This window comes from Lates calcarifer, linkage group LG23, assembly GCF_001640805.2.
Source record: "Lates calcarifer isolate ASB-BC8 linkage group LG23, TLL_Latcal_v3, whole genome shotgun sequence".
In the NCBI taxonomy this organism is placed as follows: Eukaryota; Metazoa; Chordata; class Actinopteri; family Centropomidae; genus Lates; species Lates calcarifer.
In genome coordinates this window covers 13,910,981-13,925,617 of record NC_066855.1, presented here as the reverse complement: position 1 = coordinate 13,925,617, position 14,637 = coordinate 13,910,981, and the positions used below count along the sequence as shown (strand labels likewise).

The 14,637-nt window shown below is 42.5% G+C and overlaps 1 protein-coding gene across 20 annotated transcripts in view; it reads right to left on the bottom strand.

Annotated features, from left to right (window-relative positions):
* The window catches only part of LOC108882939 (calcium/calmodulin-dependent protein kinase type II subunit gamma), a 34,718-nt gene that overhangs the window by 3,069 nt on the left and 17,012 nt on the right, over positions 1 to 14,637 (bottom strand). Inside the window, exons 10-22 of one of the 20 annotated variants that reach the window (XM_018675741.2) lie at positions 13,979 to 14,101; positions 13,645 to 13,728; positions 12,741 to 12,783; positions 11,829 to 11,891; positions 8,941 to 8,981; positions 8,069 to 8,152; positions 6,278 to 6,322; positions 6,096 to 6,150; positions 5,792 to 5,872; positions 3,132 to 3,272; positions 2,317 to 2,392; positions 2,094 to 2,188; positions 925 to 1,161 (exon numbers count right to left, since the gene is read on the bottom strand). In XM_018675741.2, coding sequence (XP_018531257.1) covers positions 929 to 1,161; positions 2,094 to 2,188; positions 2,317 to 2,392; positions 3,132 to 3,272; positions 5,792 to 5,872; positions 6,096 to 6,150; positions 6,278 to 6,322; positions 8,069 to 8,152; positions 8,941 to 8,981; positions 11,829 to 11,891; positions 12,741 to 12,783; positions 13,645 to 13,728; positions 13,979 to 14,101 — 1,164 coding nt within the window. In that variant the 3' untranslated portion in view covers positions 925 to 928. The remainder of the gene's footprint in view (positions 1 to 924; positions 1,162 to 2,093; positions 2,189 to 2,316; positions 2,393 to 3,131; positions 3,273 to 5,791; positions 5,873 to 6,095; positions 6,151 to 6,277; positions 6,323 to 8,068; positions 8,153 to 8,940; positions 8,982 to 11,828; positions 11,892 to 12,740; positions 12,784 to 13,644; positions 13,729 to 13,978; positions 14,102 to 14,637) is intronic. The other 19 variants (XM_018675750.2, XM_018675763.2, XM_018675772.2 and 16 more) reach the window with 19 other exon arrangements.

The window sequence follows — 14,637 nt, the reverse complement described above, 5'->3', positions numbered from 1 at the left end:
CAGGATTAAAAACATGAATGATAAAATGTCTGAGCAGGTTATAAACAAACCCCAAGAGAAACAGAGGGCAAACAGCAAAATTATTCCGCTGTATGTTGTAAATATCCATCACGGCTTTCAGACCGACTTCCCTGTTTAACTTTGACCTGACATAGCTGCAGTAGCACTTTTCCTGTGTAATGAGGGATTATTACTGACATTTCTGGTGCATTCAGTCCCAGTTTCACCTCCAAATAAAGTGGTTTGGATAATCTGTGTTGACCTGCGTCCAAACTGTCTGATCATCTGACTGTTTCTTGGACTTCTTTTTAGCAATGTTGCTGTGATTCCAGACTCACTCAGTATCAGCGTTAATACTATCCACACCAACAGATACAATGGCCGAAACTAAGAAATGAGACTCAAGGTGAAATAAACCAGATATATTTTTAAATGAAAGACACAATCTGTGATCCAAATGTAAACAAGAGGGGTGATGCTGTCAAATGTTTCTTGTATCACTAATATTTCCATTTACAAGAGTAAAACAAAGGTTTGTATGTGCAGTTATAACAGTTAAAATACAATGACAAAAAAGTCAGTTATGACCTCAAATGTATGTGATCAAGAAAATGACTGATTGAGGCTTTAACCTCATGATTAGATGAAAAAAATCTATTGAAATTTTACCAGCAGCTGCTTTTATTTAAAGCCTCTATGTGTAGAAATGGTTTGTGATTAAAGCATGTTCATAATTAATTGCTTGTGAAGAATTTGACAATCTTAAAGGAAGCTGTGCAGCAGCTATGTTCTGTGTTGCTGTCCCTCAGTCTGGTCAGTGTCTCTTTCATAATGTCTGACACCAAGGAATCTCCATATTTTTCATATAGTGGCTGTTAACACTAGTTTCTTTATTGTTTTTCTGTGTGTGCGTGAGATGAATACCTGATCACTGTAGTGGTGCGGCAGGCGCTCCTGAGCAGTGGAAGTGAACATTGAGCCACTTGCCATCGCGACGATGCCACACCCTGGTCTCCTCTGATTGGCTGGAACGAGGGTGGCCCGTGGAGTCCACAAACTGTGTGAGCCGGATGTAAGCGATGCACGCCGCATCCTCGCCGATCAGGTGCACGTGTGGGTTGAGCAGGGTGGTGTGCACCGGCTTGTTGTTCTTACTCAGCACTGGATTAAATAAACAGACAGACAGTACTGTTGAGTCATTCTTTAATACTGTAGTAGACCAGTGGATTTGGATGGTTCAACAGATTTCTGTAGGTTCAGTGTCCTTAGGTTATGTGATTTAAAATAAAAATGTACTATTATTAGAAATATAAGACAGACAGATCGCAGTTTCAACTGATGAGTGATTTCAAAATGCATCCATGGCTGGCTCAGACCACATGAGAGAAATACAATCACAGCTATAATCTGTTTTTGTGTGATTTTAACTTCAGACACTGAACTGGCAGGAAAACTCATGAGGAAAAACTGCTGCACATCAGTTCTAAAATCTGAATCGCCAATTAACTCCTTTGAAGAAAAACAAACTTGAAAAAGTAGGAAAAACAGTGGAAAAGTAGCTCTAATATATTCCAGCAGCTAGTGGCAGAGCTCAAATAATTAAGTTGATTAATCAACTTAATTCAAGCCAATAAACTCAACTGCGAGAAGAACAATGCAACAATTCTGATAACTGATTAACTATTTAACTTATTTTTCCAGTGAAGATTTACTGGTTGCAGCCTTTTAAATGTGACAATTTCTGGCTTTATGATAGTAAACCAAATATCTTAGAACCACTGTTCAGACAAAACACACATTTGTTCACAACTTTAGACACTTTAGAGACAAAACAATTACTCAATTGCAAAGTATGTGGCAGATTAACCGATAATGAAAATAATCATTAGTTGCAGCCCCAGCTAGTTGTAAAACATAACAGTATAATTTACCACACTGGGACATTTAAGATGCCATTGTCAACCAAAAATTAACTACACTGACTTTACTTTCTGGTGCTCTTCTTCCTGTCTGAGAGGAAACCTCACGCAGCAGATATTCCCAGCAGACTGAAATAAATGGATGAACTGTTTGTGTGCAAGAGGAGGACTCACAGTTTTCAAAGTAGAACTTGTGAAAGTCCATGCCCTCCACCAGGTTCCCCAGAGCCTCAGGTTCGAAAGAGGTGAGTCCAGGATCACAAATCCTCCTGAAAGAGAAAATAGGAGGTGGGTGAGGAAGCGAGGAGGAGGAAGCGAAGAGTGTGGGAGACAGAGAAACAAAGACTGGAGAGTCGTGAGAGAGAAAAAAATGTTCATTATTAACAGCTGTACTCACGTGTAGGCATCGAAATCTCCATTGTTGATCGCTTCAATCAGCTGCTCTGTTATCTTGATGATCTCCTGTTTACGGGCTACAGAGAGAACAAGAAAGAGACAGAGACAGACAGATGGTGAATGATGAGAAGCCAGTCAGAAGGTGAGACAGCAATTAACTATGTGGTGATTGTGCTTGATGACATTTTCTCTCATCACTTCAGCTCCTGCCTTCCTTCAGGCTCTCTCCACTCTGTGGCTTACAGCTCGACACTCCTCTTTAACCTCATCAGTCGGTCCAAAAGCAGCTTTCCTCGCTGCGACTCGACCTCGTCACTGTCTGTCGCTCTGCTTCTCACCTTCTGCACAACACATGAACTGACTAAACACTACGCTCTCACTGCTGTGTGAGCGCATGCTGCCTCCATCACAAAAACAAAAACAAATGGGCTTAGTTTGCCCAAAATAATCAAGGTCCATTTATTAGTTATATCCTGAGCTTTCAACCTCATTTCCTGTTTTGAACACCTGTTGTCATGACAACTGACCTAGCTACATGACATCTAAGCAAACCCCTCATACTCTGTCCACTGAGGAAGACCACAAGATGCGACTGAAAGCTCCTTTTACATTTGCTGTCAATGTAAACTGAAACTAAGTGAAAATGTCTACGTTTTTTTCCCGCAGATTCCCAAGAGTCAACACCTGACTAAATGTTTTCTTCATCCCTGAGAAAATTCAGCAATTTCAGAGATGCAAGGTTTTAACGTGCAATAGCTACAGTGAGTAGAGAGGGCAGGGGAAAGCTGAGGTCAGTTAGTCCAGATGTGTTCTTACTCTGCTTAGTGTTGCTTTTAGCAGCGACAGTGTTGCTCCCTAGTGGAGCGGCAGGCATGGGGGACTGCGAGAGCTCAGACTCGGGGCAGGAGCTGTTGCCTGTGCTGTTCCATGCCATGCGCTTTACGTCATGCGGTGGAACTGAAACACACAATGGATGGTCAACAACAAAACACAAAACAACGTGGACTGTGATGCCAAGAGGACAAAAACGTACGCATGATCATCAACACACATACGACATGCGTCCACACACACACACATACACACACACACACAGCTCATGCAGTTTAAGTGGCACAACACGCAAAACGGAACAAGAAACAAATATGATGAGGGCTAGTGTTCAGTAAAATGAAGTAAACCACACTCAGAGTTACTATGGGTTTGTGAGAGACATGCAGATGGGTAACATGAGGACAGGATGGCAGCTGGAAGCGAGATCAGTGCAGCTCTGATGGTGATGCTGTGTGATGTGGAAGTCATTTAACTGCCTGCTCTGCTCACATCTACTCCACTCTTAATGCTCGTATACATTAACAGGGCCTGCTCTGATGAGCTGCAGCACCCAGCACAGGAACGATCGAAGCCATTGTTTGTTATTAAGCTCATGTTATGCCTGTGAGGTGGGGGCAAACTTAGCATGTTCAGGAAGGAAGGCGGGAGTGGAGAAAGGGCACAGGAGAGAGGAAAAGAAAAAGAGATCAGACTGTCCTTTAGCACAGGTGTGTCTGACGAGAGCAGCAGGGACGGGAACAAGAGGTCAAGAGACAAGAGGAAAAGATTAGAGTACAGAGGGAGGGAGATTTGTGAGAGGAGACATAAGGACGAGAGAAGAAAGCAGCGAAGAACAGTGATTAAGAGAAAAATGAAGAATAAATTAGAGAGAGGATTAGAGGAACGTAACAGAGAATAAAGCATTAGAGTCGAGGAGAATGGAGGAGAAAATGTGAGGACAAAGAGAAACACAATGCTCCATGGTGTGTGTGCATGGTTCCGGGGGCCTTGTCAGACTGGGAGGCCGGTTTAGGACACACAGCTGCAAGGTAAGCAAGACTTCCTCCAGCTGGAGCTGTCACATTAGGAGGACAAGGGGATAGATGCTGTGATCACCAAGAAACAAACACAAACACACACACACGCACACACACACACGCACACACTTGCATACAAATTTCAGGGTTCCCACAGTGGCCCCGATGAAAAAGTCCACGACTTTTTTATGACTTTCATAATTAGGTCAGAGTCTCTGTGACCTGAAAAATTAGTTCCTTCTGTTTATTTTAAAGTTTGCTCTGAGCACAGAGAAGAGAGGCAGTTATACTGTAGTTCTGTTCCTCACAACTGAGCACACAGTGTACGCACTGTAATGGACATACACAGCAGGAAACTGCTGTTTGCAATTAGTGTAGAAGACAAGTTGTAAAATGCATTCTAGTAATGCATCCCTGGTAAAGGAATATTCTGGCTCATCACAACTCAGGTCTTACTTCTGTAGTTATGGACTGTTAGGTACGATAACACTGCACTCAAACCAAGTGCTGAAATCTGGGAACACGGTGAGACTCGGTCAGACAATCATACAGTATATGATGGAAACTAATGATCTACTCAAACAGTCAACTGATTTTATCTTATGATGACTCTCAGTGAGGTATAATATAGTGAGGTAAAAAATTACATTTGGGAAAAACAGCTCTGGTGTTCTTCCCAGCATGCACTGGGGCAATTATTATTACAGTTATTCATGTTTCCCTGCATTCTTGCATTCCTGTTTCCTCTGCACTTTCATTGTTACATAACTAGTTATTATGAGTGATGACGTGTGCATGAGTCAGCAGATTTAACAGCATGACCAACTATATTTCAATGGATAAAAACGCGGTAATAATTTACTTTTATTTTTGAATTTATTCCAATTTATTGTTTAAATTCACATAAATGCTGTCTTGGATGTTTTTTTAAGGGTAGCCCCATTTTAATTGGTTAAGGCTTAGGTATCTAAGGCTTTATTGTGATGATTAAATTGCAATAACTACATCAACAGGTCACAATGGTTTTTCAATAAAGTGGTAAGTCATCATACCACTACAAAAATGAATCATTTACATCTGAAAATTAGTCCAAATATGGTGTTTTCTCTTAAATGTTTTGTGAACCAACTAAACCTGAATAAACCTGTAGTTTTAGCTTTAACACTTGTTGCTGCAGAAACATTTAAGTCACCTGTGAACAACTGAAAAATCTGGACTTCTGCCAAATCATCATTGACACCTCAGTGGCTAGTTAACAAACAAAGGGCACTAGGGTTTAAAACTCGTCCCACTGCTTATGTTTTTTACCCTGTCAGACCTGTTTTTCAAGTTGTAATAATCCAGAATTATCCTTTATATTCTCTGAGATTTCTTTGAGAATTTTCTGGATTTCCCTGGATGAAGTTTGTAAAAATTGAAAACAAACATAAAAATATTACAAAACCAGTGGGAACCCTCAAAAAAAAGCTTGGTGGATCAGAGTGAGGGAGCTCAAAGATGTAAGACGTCATTGCCAGTACAAAAAGCCAGGGGGGTGGAGTGGGTGGGGGGGTAGGGGGTGGGGTGGGGTGTTAGGTCCTTGCCAGGGGCAACCGTGTAGCTTCTGGTTGCCATGGATAAACTTACTGGCAGGTGAACTTTGAGGTGAGGGCAGAAGTGGGGGCATCTCCTCTGTGGCGCTGCTCTGACTCAGCGCCGAACTGTCCGCTAGAACACACACACAAAACCCAGCCAGACACACAATAAATACACACATACACATACACATACACATACCACAGGCACACAGTCAGTCAAGAGTCTGAGAGACACGTGTTGCATCTCGGCACACCTGCCAGTCACTAGTCAAATACACACTCCTCACTAGATGGGAGACAGAGAAAGAGAGAGCGGATAAAAACAGGAAAAAGGGAATAAAACACTTGAGTACCTTTCCTACCTTTCATTTCCTCCTCGTCGTTGGTGGCGTTGCTCTCTGTTGATCCCTGGTGTGCAGAGATGAACACACAGATACTCAAATAAAAAAAAGAAAGCAAGGATAAGGTCTGACGGGCGTGAGAATGAAACAGCTGGGTGACGCTGTCTTTCATACATACAAAACACAAATCTCACCTTGACTCCATCGGGAGGGTTGTGCACCACTGTGCTCTGCGATTCCTGTGATGCAGAACAGAACAGTTAGTCCAACACATCATAATCCTGAACCAGTGCCTCTCAACTGGCTTCACACTGGGCCCCTTAATTTTACCTCAGCTATGGTGTCACAGCCTGATACAATATTTTCCTTCCTAGTGGTTGTTCTGTCCATTAAACTTTCAAAAGCAGAGGGCTGAGTCTGGTGGATATTATCATTTAGGGCTACAACTAGTGATTATTTTCATCATCTATTAATTGATGTATTGATTGTTTGGTCCATAAAATGTCAGGAAACAGTGAAAAAATTTCCAAAGTCAAAGTTTGCATGTTGCTCATTTTGTTTAATCACAAGCTCAAAAACCCAAAGGTATTCATTTGACCATCAAAGAGGAAAATGATAACCAGGGAATATTTTGGGAATTTTTGCTTAAAAATGATTAGAACTATAATTGCTGATAATCATGAATGGTGCCGAGAATCTTCTGTTGATCGACTGTAGGATCATAACAGTCCTACTGTTTTATTTATTTAAAATTTTAAGCTAAATTAACAAAATTATAATGATTAGTTACTGCAGTTTTTTTACGACTGTGAAAAGTTTTATCTAGGGCTGCAACTAACAGTTATCTAAATCATAACCTGATCTGCCAATTATTTTCATAATTACTCAGTTAATTGTTTGGTTTACAACATGTCAGAAAAATGCTTTATCCAAACAACAATCCAAAACCCAAAGATCTAGACAGAGAAAATGAAATCCTCACACAGGAGAAGTGAGAATAAACAGCATCTTTCCTTGATAAATTCCCTGAGTCAAGCTACTAATCAATAATCAAAATAGTTTTGGTTGAACTTTTGGTTGCTCAACTAATCGTTTAAGTCCTAATTTAATGTGATGTAAGTCATAAAACTAAGACACAGTTCTTTTATATCTGAAAACACTTTTTCATCATGTGAAATCTATTCTCATCACCCAGCCCTATCCATGGCCTGCTCTGAGGTCCCGCACCACCTGTTGAGAAGCACCACCACACCAGACCAGACTGTATTATCCAACCACACCACTACAAGATTTTATATGTGATACACTGCATGCTAGTAAAGCGACTTAAAATCACAACATGCTAATACTGGATGTGAGCAGAATGAGAGTTTGGCAGTATAAGGATGTCGATGGAGTTTTTAATGATGGCAAGATAAACAGGTTAGAGTGGGTAAGATGGATGGATGGTTGCAAGGCCATGTTGATTTTAGTCAGAAAGTTAAAGGACAGCTGGTTAATCATGACAGGGAAGGATTATATACAGAGAATAACACAGAGGCCATTACATGATAAGACTAAATTCTACTCAGGTATTAGCAGCTGTGGCTCTTTAAACCAGTACTCTACAGTTCTCTGTGCTGCCACTTTGGAGGCATATAATCCTGAAGATAAGGTCAAGCTCCTTAGAAATCTGAAAGGTGCACATGTGCAGCCTGAAACTGAAAGTAATGAAGAGCTTTTATAATAATTTCCCAAGTGTCTTATCCACCTGATTTACAATTCAGGAACACATGTGCACCTTAGCGGGGGGTGGGGGTAAAATGGCCAGAGGATGGGTACTGCCGGGACAGGTGCAACACCTCCCGGATGGTAGATGAAGGATGACAAGCAGCGACTATGACAATGGAGGATGAGGCACAACGGGTTACTATGCAGCTACTGGGGGGTGGGGTGGGGGTAGGGGTTTAAAAGGCGGGAACTGACACTGCGGCGGCCTACTGTACCATCTGGGCGTTGGTTGCCATGTTGGTGTCTTTCAGGGCATTGATGGCGCTCACTATACTGTTCTTACTGTTGTTGGTAGAAGGCTGGGACGAGAACGCAAACACTCAAAGTGAACACATACGTTGCACACACGCACACATACACACACAGATGCATTAGAATTACACGCCTTTTAGGGAATGGGGCTAATGTTTGGTCGAGACTCCCAGGCTGTTGAGAGCTAACAGGGTAAATGAGAGGGTGAGTGCCACAGAATGGCCTCTAGATCATCCTTTTTACTGCCTCACTAACTCTCTATGCCTCCGCCACTTAACTGCACAGAGAGACCCCTGGGGCAGTAGAGAAAGAGAGGGAGGCAGGAGGCAGGAGGCGGGAGGCGGGAGGAGGAGAGGGGAGAGAGATGCTTAATAGTAGCAGAGAATGATGGAGGCAGCCAACCTCTGACTGAGACGCACTAAGGGTGGAAGAATAAAACCAAGATAGGAAAAGAATTGACTGATAATTAAACATGAATATGACTGGAACTGTAAAAAAAACTTTTAAATTTGACTATGGGAATTTGGGATCTAAAGACAGGCCACAGAAGGCTGAGAAGCCCCAACGTAAAGCGTAGCCCTCTATAAAAATGATCATGGAAAGTTGAACCAAAAAATAAAACACACAAAAAACCCCAACAAACGTCATTGCTGTATGAAAAAGATATTGCTTGAAATAAATTATACAAAGATGAGAAAGTGAGAAAGAGTTGAGAGACAGTGAGAGGCACAGAAAAAGAACAGACGGTAGAAAAAGGGGGTCAGCTAATAAGAGGAGAGACAGGACACAATGTAGCAGAACAAAAGAGGGCAGAGAGGTGACGAGACAACCTTACCTTAGCAGAATCTGACTTCTTGTTGAGTAAACTTTTGCATGCTGTAAAAAAAAAAAAAAAAAAAAAAAAAAAAAAAAAAAAAAGATAGAAAGGGAGAGAAACAGGTAGATAACTGAGTTTTTCTGTTGATGACAGCATCCATGCTAATCCACCCAGTTCTTTTTTTTTTTTTTTTAAAAAACCCACAAGATAAGCAAAAATCTGGCTCTCCAATTTGTCATATCTATGAAACCCCAATACCTGAGCCTTTGTGACAAAGTAAGTCTAGATGTTGCCAGAGTATAACATGCATTTAATGGATTTCTTGGGTATTATTTTTTTCCTTTGACTGTACAAGTTGCTACACTCTGCAAAACCCATTCACATCATAATCCATTCATTGCCATCTGGGGATAAAAGAGAAACTTGAGAGCAAAGTAAACTTCCTCAGTCCATTTCCTGTCTGGAAGACCCCAGCAGATCTAGAAAGAGAGTGATGGTCAGACTCAAACTGCTGCCAGGACTGACGACGATGAGCTAGGTTAATGTAAATCATTGATTTCTTTTAAGGGCCCCAGTCACTTTTCCTCTCAGTCTAAAGCTCTCAACTGTCTGTTGTTTCCTTTTCTCTCATTTTCTACTGACACACACGTTCCAAAAATCTTATCTTGTGTTTCTTACCTTCCAATAAGAAATGGGAGAGGGATAGAGGGGGGGAGAGAGGGGAGGGTTGAAAGAGACAGCTTTGTATTTCAGTATAGGAGAGTGGAGATAAGGGGCACAGCATTTAGAGCAGCAAACAATATCAAGAGACAACTCATGCTCCTTAATCTCAGCTGTTGCATCAATATGCAGCTTCTATCTTGGCCTGGCCATGCAGCATCCACAGAAAAAAAACAAAAAAAATATTTTCATTCCAAAACCTGGGAAAGGAGAGCTGATTGTTCATAGCGCAAACATCTGCTCTTCATTTGGCTAAATCTTCTACCAAACAGCCATCAGAGTGCTAATTGTGAAAGCATGGGACCAACCACGTTCATGTGCTCTCTAAATACGAACTTCCCTCCTCCAAGAGAATCATCACCATTGTGCCATGACAGGATGGGTGAGGTCAAGATGACCCACAGCAGGGAGGGCTGTGCCAATCAAGCAATACGCCAGCTTGATGTTGACGATCAGGGAAGGATGTTTTAAGAAAGCAACTGAAGGTGTGTCTCCCCAGAACATTTTATAGGTTATAACCACACAGGACACCCGCATGCGAAAGGCAGCAAGGCAATCACCTTTCTAGAAACATACAGAGATGCTTCGTACGCACACTTCTGTCACATTTTGCTATAATGTCATTAAAAAAGAGAACATCATGAGCAAACTGCCAAGCCTTGCCTCAGCCATACTCTACAGAAAAGTGCAGGGAAGCAGTTGTAGTAAAAAAGTGACAAGGATTTTGCAGTGATGAGTGACATCATCAGAGGACTGAGGAATAAAATGAAACAAAACCAAAACCAAAAAAAAAAAAAAAAAAAAGCTGAACAATTAAAAAGGAGGAAAGTTGAGGAGTCCAGTTTGGAGTGATGATGTCAAACATGATATTCACAAAAACTTACAAACCGGCAACTTGGTCCAGTTTCACCGAAGAAGCCCGCATTTGGAGGGCTCTAGCTGATCAAATCACCACAAACACCATGATTTCTCAGCGCACCAATCACACACTGCCAGAGTGAGCACTGAGGTCATCTCCCCTTTCAAATTTTACCTTTATCCTGCCTACACACAGATCCTAGATACCTATGAAGAGATTTATGTACACACTGCAGAGCAGAGAAGATTCTCTCGTCTAAAAAGGTGACAGAGAATCCCGTCTGCTCTACACTGTTTCTAATGTACTCAATCCATGGAGCCACCATCGGAATCGCCGACCTTCACCACCCGTCCCCACCCAGCAGGATGAGAGCCAAGCCTGATTTTAGTACTTTCAAAACAAAGGAATCCGTCCCTCAATTCCAGTGAAGTAAGTGACGGAATGTGCCACTTTGTATTTGACAAATGTGCGACAGATCTGCTGCCACGTTGGCTTGTGGCATACCTTCGAGGAGGCACAGAGACTTTTTTGAAAGTACTAAAACAGACCTCAGGAGGGGGAGATGAGACGTGGGATGCCTTTAACCTCTAGGGATTCGACAGGAAGGCTGCACAGCAGTGATGGCTTCAACAGTTGGCTCTGGTAGCAGCACTGAAGGCAGCACTCCCATGCTCCTCCGCCTCAGTCCGAACCTTTCCCCCCCTTCCACCTCCTCAACATCCGCCTTTCCCCTCCCTCTCCTCCCACCAGACCCAGGTCTGACGATGGCAGCACGCCAACCCAGCTCTTGCCGGCCCCCTGCAGTGTCAGTTCCCGCCCCCAGGATACATGCCTCTCCTCGTCCCCTGCCCCAGTCCACCCTGTGCCCATCCTCACAGCCCCAGCAGGAGGAGAGCACAGGGGTGTACGGGGTCAGCTGGAAGTCAGGATGGAGCTTGCTAGAAGTGACGACGTAACTAATTTGTGAGATGAAATGGGGGTTACAAGGTTGAGGCTGAGTGGCAGTGAGGTGTAAATGTAAGAAGCACTTTGAAGGGCTTAACTAAATCGATTACCATTAAGCGATGCTGATGTTCATGACTGAGTGCATAAAATCTGATGTCTTTGCATTACAGCAAAGACAACACGCATCCAGAATAACTTAAATAAGTAAAATTTGTGCTAGTATGCATGCATATATGTGTGAATGTTGATGAAGATGCTGGCAGAGGCTGCATGCAGGAGTTGAAGTTGGAGGAGTGGTAATGAGGGCCCACCCTGTACTATGAACCAAAGAAGTAGCTGTGTGTGTGGAGAGGAAGTGGATGGGCGTGTCTCTGGGACGTACCTTCCTGAGCCAGTGAGGCCGTGGAGGAGGCGGCAGCAGCAGAGTTGGTATGCTGCCGGCCCACTATTGGACAGAAATGCTACAGTTGGGAGGGGCTATGCAAATTAGGCAGGTCTATCTCACGCTGTTCAATCATGGGCCTAGAAGGCTACAGGGTGTGCTGGCTACAGCCCAGATATATCACACGGTTTGATAGAAATAGGCTCAAGCAAAGATGTGCACTCCTGTGGTTTCCTAGGCCCCAGGTTGAAATCATTAGCCATCGACTGACCAATTACTTAAGGGCTGAGAACAAGGCTTCAGCGAAAACAAGTCACTCTCAGCAGACTGAGATTAAAAACACAGAATCTTAACAGTCACCTGGTTTTATAACACCACACTTGCCCCCAACATAAAAATCTCATAAAAGTCTAGGTTTCCCTCTCTCAAACATGCAAACGCTCCATGGGCAGCAGAAAAGAGGGACACACATACACACACTCACACACACGCGCGCGCACACACACACACACACACACACACAAACACACAGGGAGAGATACATTAGCATTGACAAGGACAAAACTGGCACCCACATATAATCTGGTACATGACAGAATATCACATTTTAGCCTGCTCACATACATCAAGATGCAATTCACTCACTATAATCCATCATTATCAGTGTCATTATTTCTACCATGACTCAAAGGAACTTCATGTTTCAGTTCAGTTTAATGTTGTAAGCAAGCAAACTCCTGTGCACACACAAAAACATATTGTTATTTTAAGGATGAGTGGGTGAGTGTGTGTGTGTGTGTATGTGTGTGTAGTGAGGGGGTTAAAAGAGGTGCAGAGGACTCTATCCACTCTCCTTCCTCCTCTCCCTCTGCATGTGCTGCGTGGGAGGCTGAGGGCGAAGGGCACACCCACCTGAGAAGTTTCTGGACACCAGCATGGTGGTGAGAATGGCTCCCTGGAGGAGGAAAGGAAGGAGGAGAAAGAAGTGAGGGAAGTGTAATCAGTGCAAGGACTTTTGTTTTACTGAAACAGGATTTAAGTTTTTCTCACTCACTGTTATGTATTCATTTCTAATGGGACAGAAATATTTTTATCTTTCTGCTTTTTTTAACAGCAGTATATCCATAGGTTTGCAGTTGTTTTCAACAGTTAGATCCAGTCAAGGCTGAATGTTCCTTTGTTTTTTGTCAAACAATATATCATTATTTGTATATATTGAATTACTGGGGGAGATGCACTGTTAACTGCATGTCTTCACAAGTCCCATAATGTATTCTTCTATGCAAATGAAATAAAACAGAACAGCTGCTACCTGATCCATTAGTTTGCATGTACAGCTATGAATGCAAACTACAGCAACTAGAGCTGGGTTTCGCTTGAAATGTTTTAATACTGCTGCTGATACAATACCCAAGTTTCTGTATTGTGACTAAATAACAGGAACTGAATTGACCTGACATTCAATGTCAGCTTTTGGTACTTGAGAGTGCTCCTCAAAGCTAGGGTACCAAAAAAGGACTGAAGAAGTTGATACCCAGTTCTAACAGCAACATAGATTATAAGGCTTTAAATCTTAATGACCACAGGATAAACACATACTTTAACAGGGCAGCTGGTTAACTAAAGGAGCCCAAATATGAAACTCAGCAATCATAATGTAGATATGTGGAGGACAGAGGATAAGTAGGAGAATAATTTCCATAAGATAAAAAGAAGGGTTAACAAAATAAGCAGATTTGAAAACAGTACTACTCTGCACTGGGGAAGCAGTGAATAATTAAAGGAGGGGATGTCACAAACATGTTTTGGATGTTACCTTGAGTTTTCGGCGAGCATTGAACTTGCGGAGACACTCGACAGTTTCCTGTCTGTGCATCATAGATGCCACTGTAGAGCGGTGCTGTAGGAAGACAAGGAAATAAACATAAACAGATTACAAATGAATTCTATGTATGAACCTGTTTGTACAGAATTCCAGTTACTTCTAGGCCTTAACGCAGTAATTTAATAGGTAGTATGGGGTGTGTGTGTGTGTGTGTGTGTGTGTGTGTGTGTGTGTGTGTGTGTTTGTTTGTTTCACATACAGATTTACTTCTTGTGTAATTCCAGTTATTACCCTAGGTGTGTTAGGTGAGTGAGTGAATACTTACGCAGACCCATGGGTGTTTGAGGGCCTGTTCGGCAGTGATTCTCTTGGCTGGATTGATGGTCAACATCTGGTTGATCAGGTTCTTTGCCTCTGGAGTCACTGTGTCCCACTCTGGGGAGGGGAACTGAGGAGAATGGAGAAAGTGTGACAGTTGGAGAGGATTGAAAGAGAGAGGATTGGAAACAGTACATGTTTCCTGATGGATTGGTTAGGAGCCTGTAAGTGCATGTCTCTGGCTAATCTATACCATCTGGGCACCAGGTCTTGAGTTAATTTATCAGAATTATGCTGATATGAGGACAAAACTGCTAATTTTCAGAACAGAACACATGCTTTTGTTCCAGTTTCCTTTGAACCATTTTTTATTAAAAGTAAATTCCCTACACACACAAGCTGCCTCAGACTTCCCCCACACTCTCTGGAAACTGCAATGTGACTTGATTATCTCCAGAGACTGAGGAAGGAAGATACCCCTTCTCCGATTCTCTGTCTCTCTCACACAAACACACACACGCGCACACACACCCCTCTGCAATGCGTCAGGGAGGCCCTGATAGGATCAATAGCTTTGGACCAACTCTCAATTGGACACTATTAAATACTCAAAAACTGCTTAGCAAACTCCTGCACTGCACCGTTTACAAATAAACACACATGAGC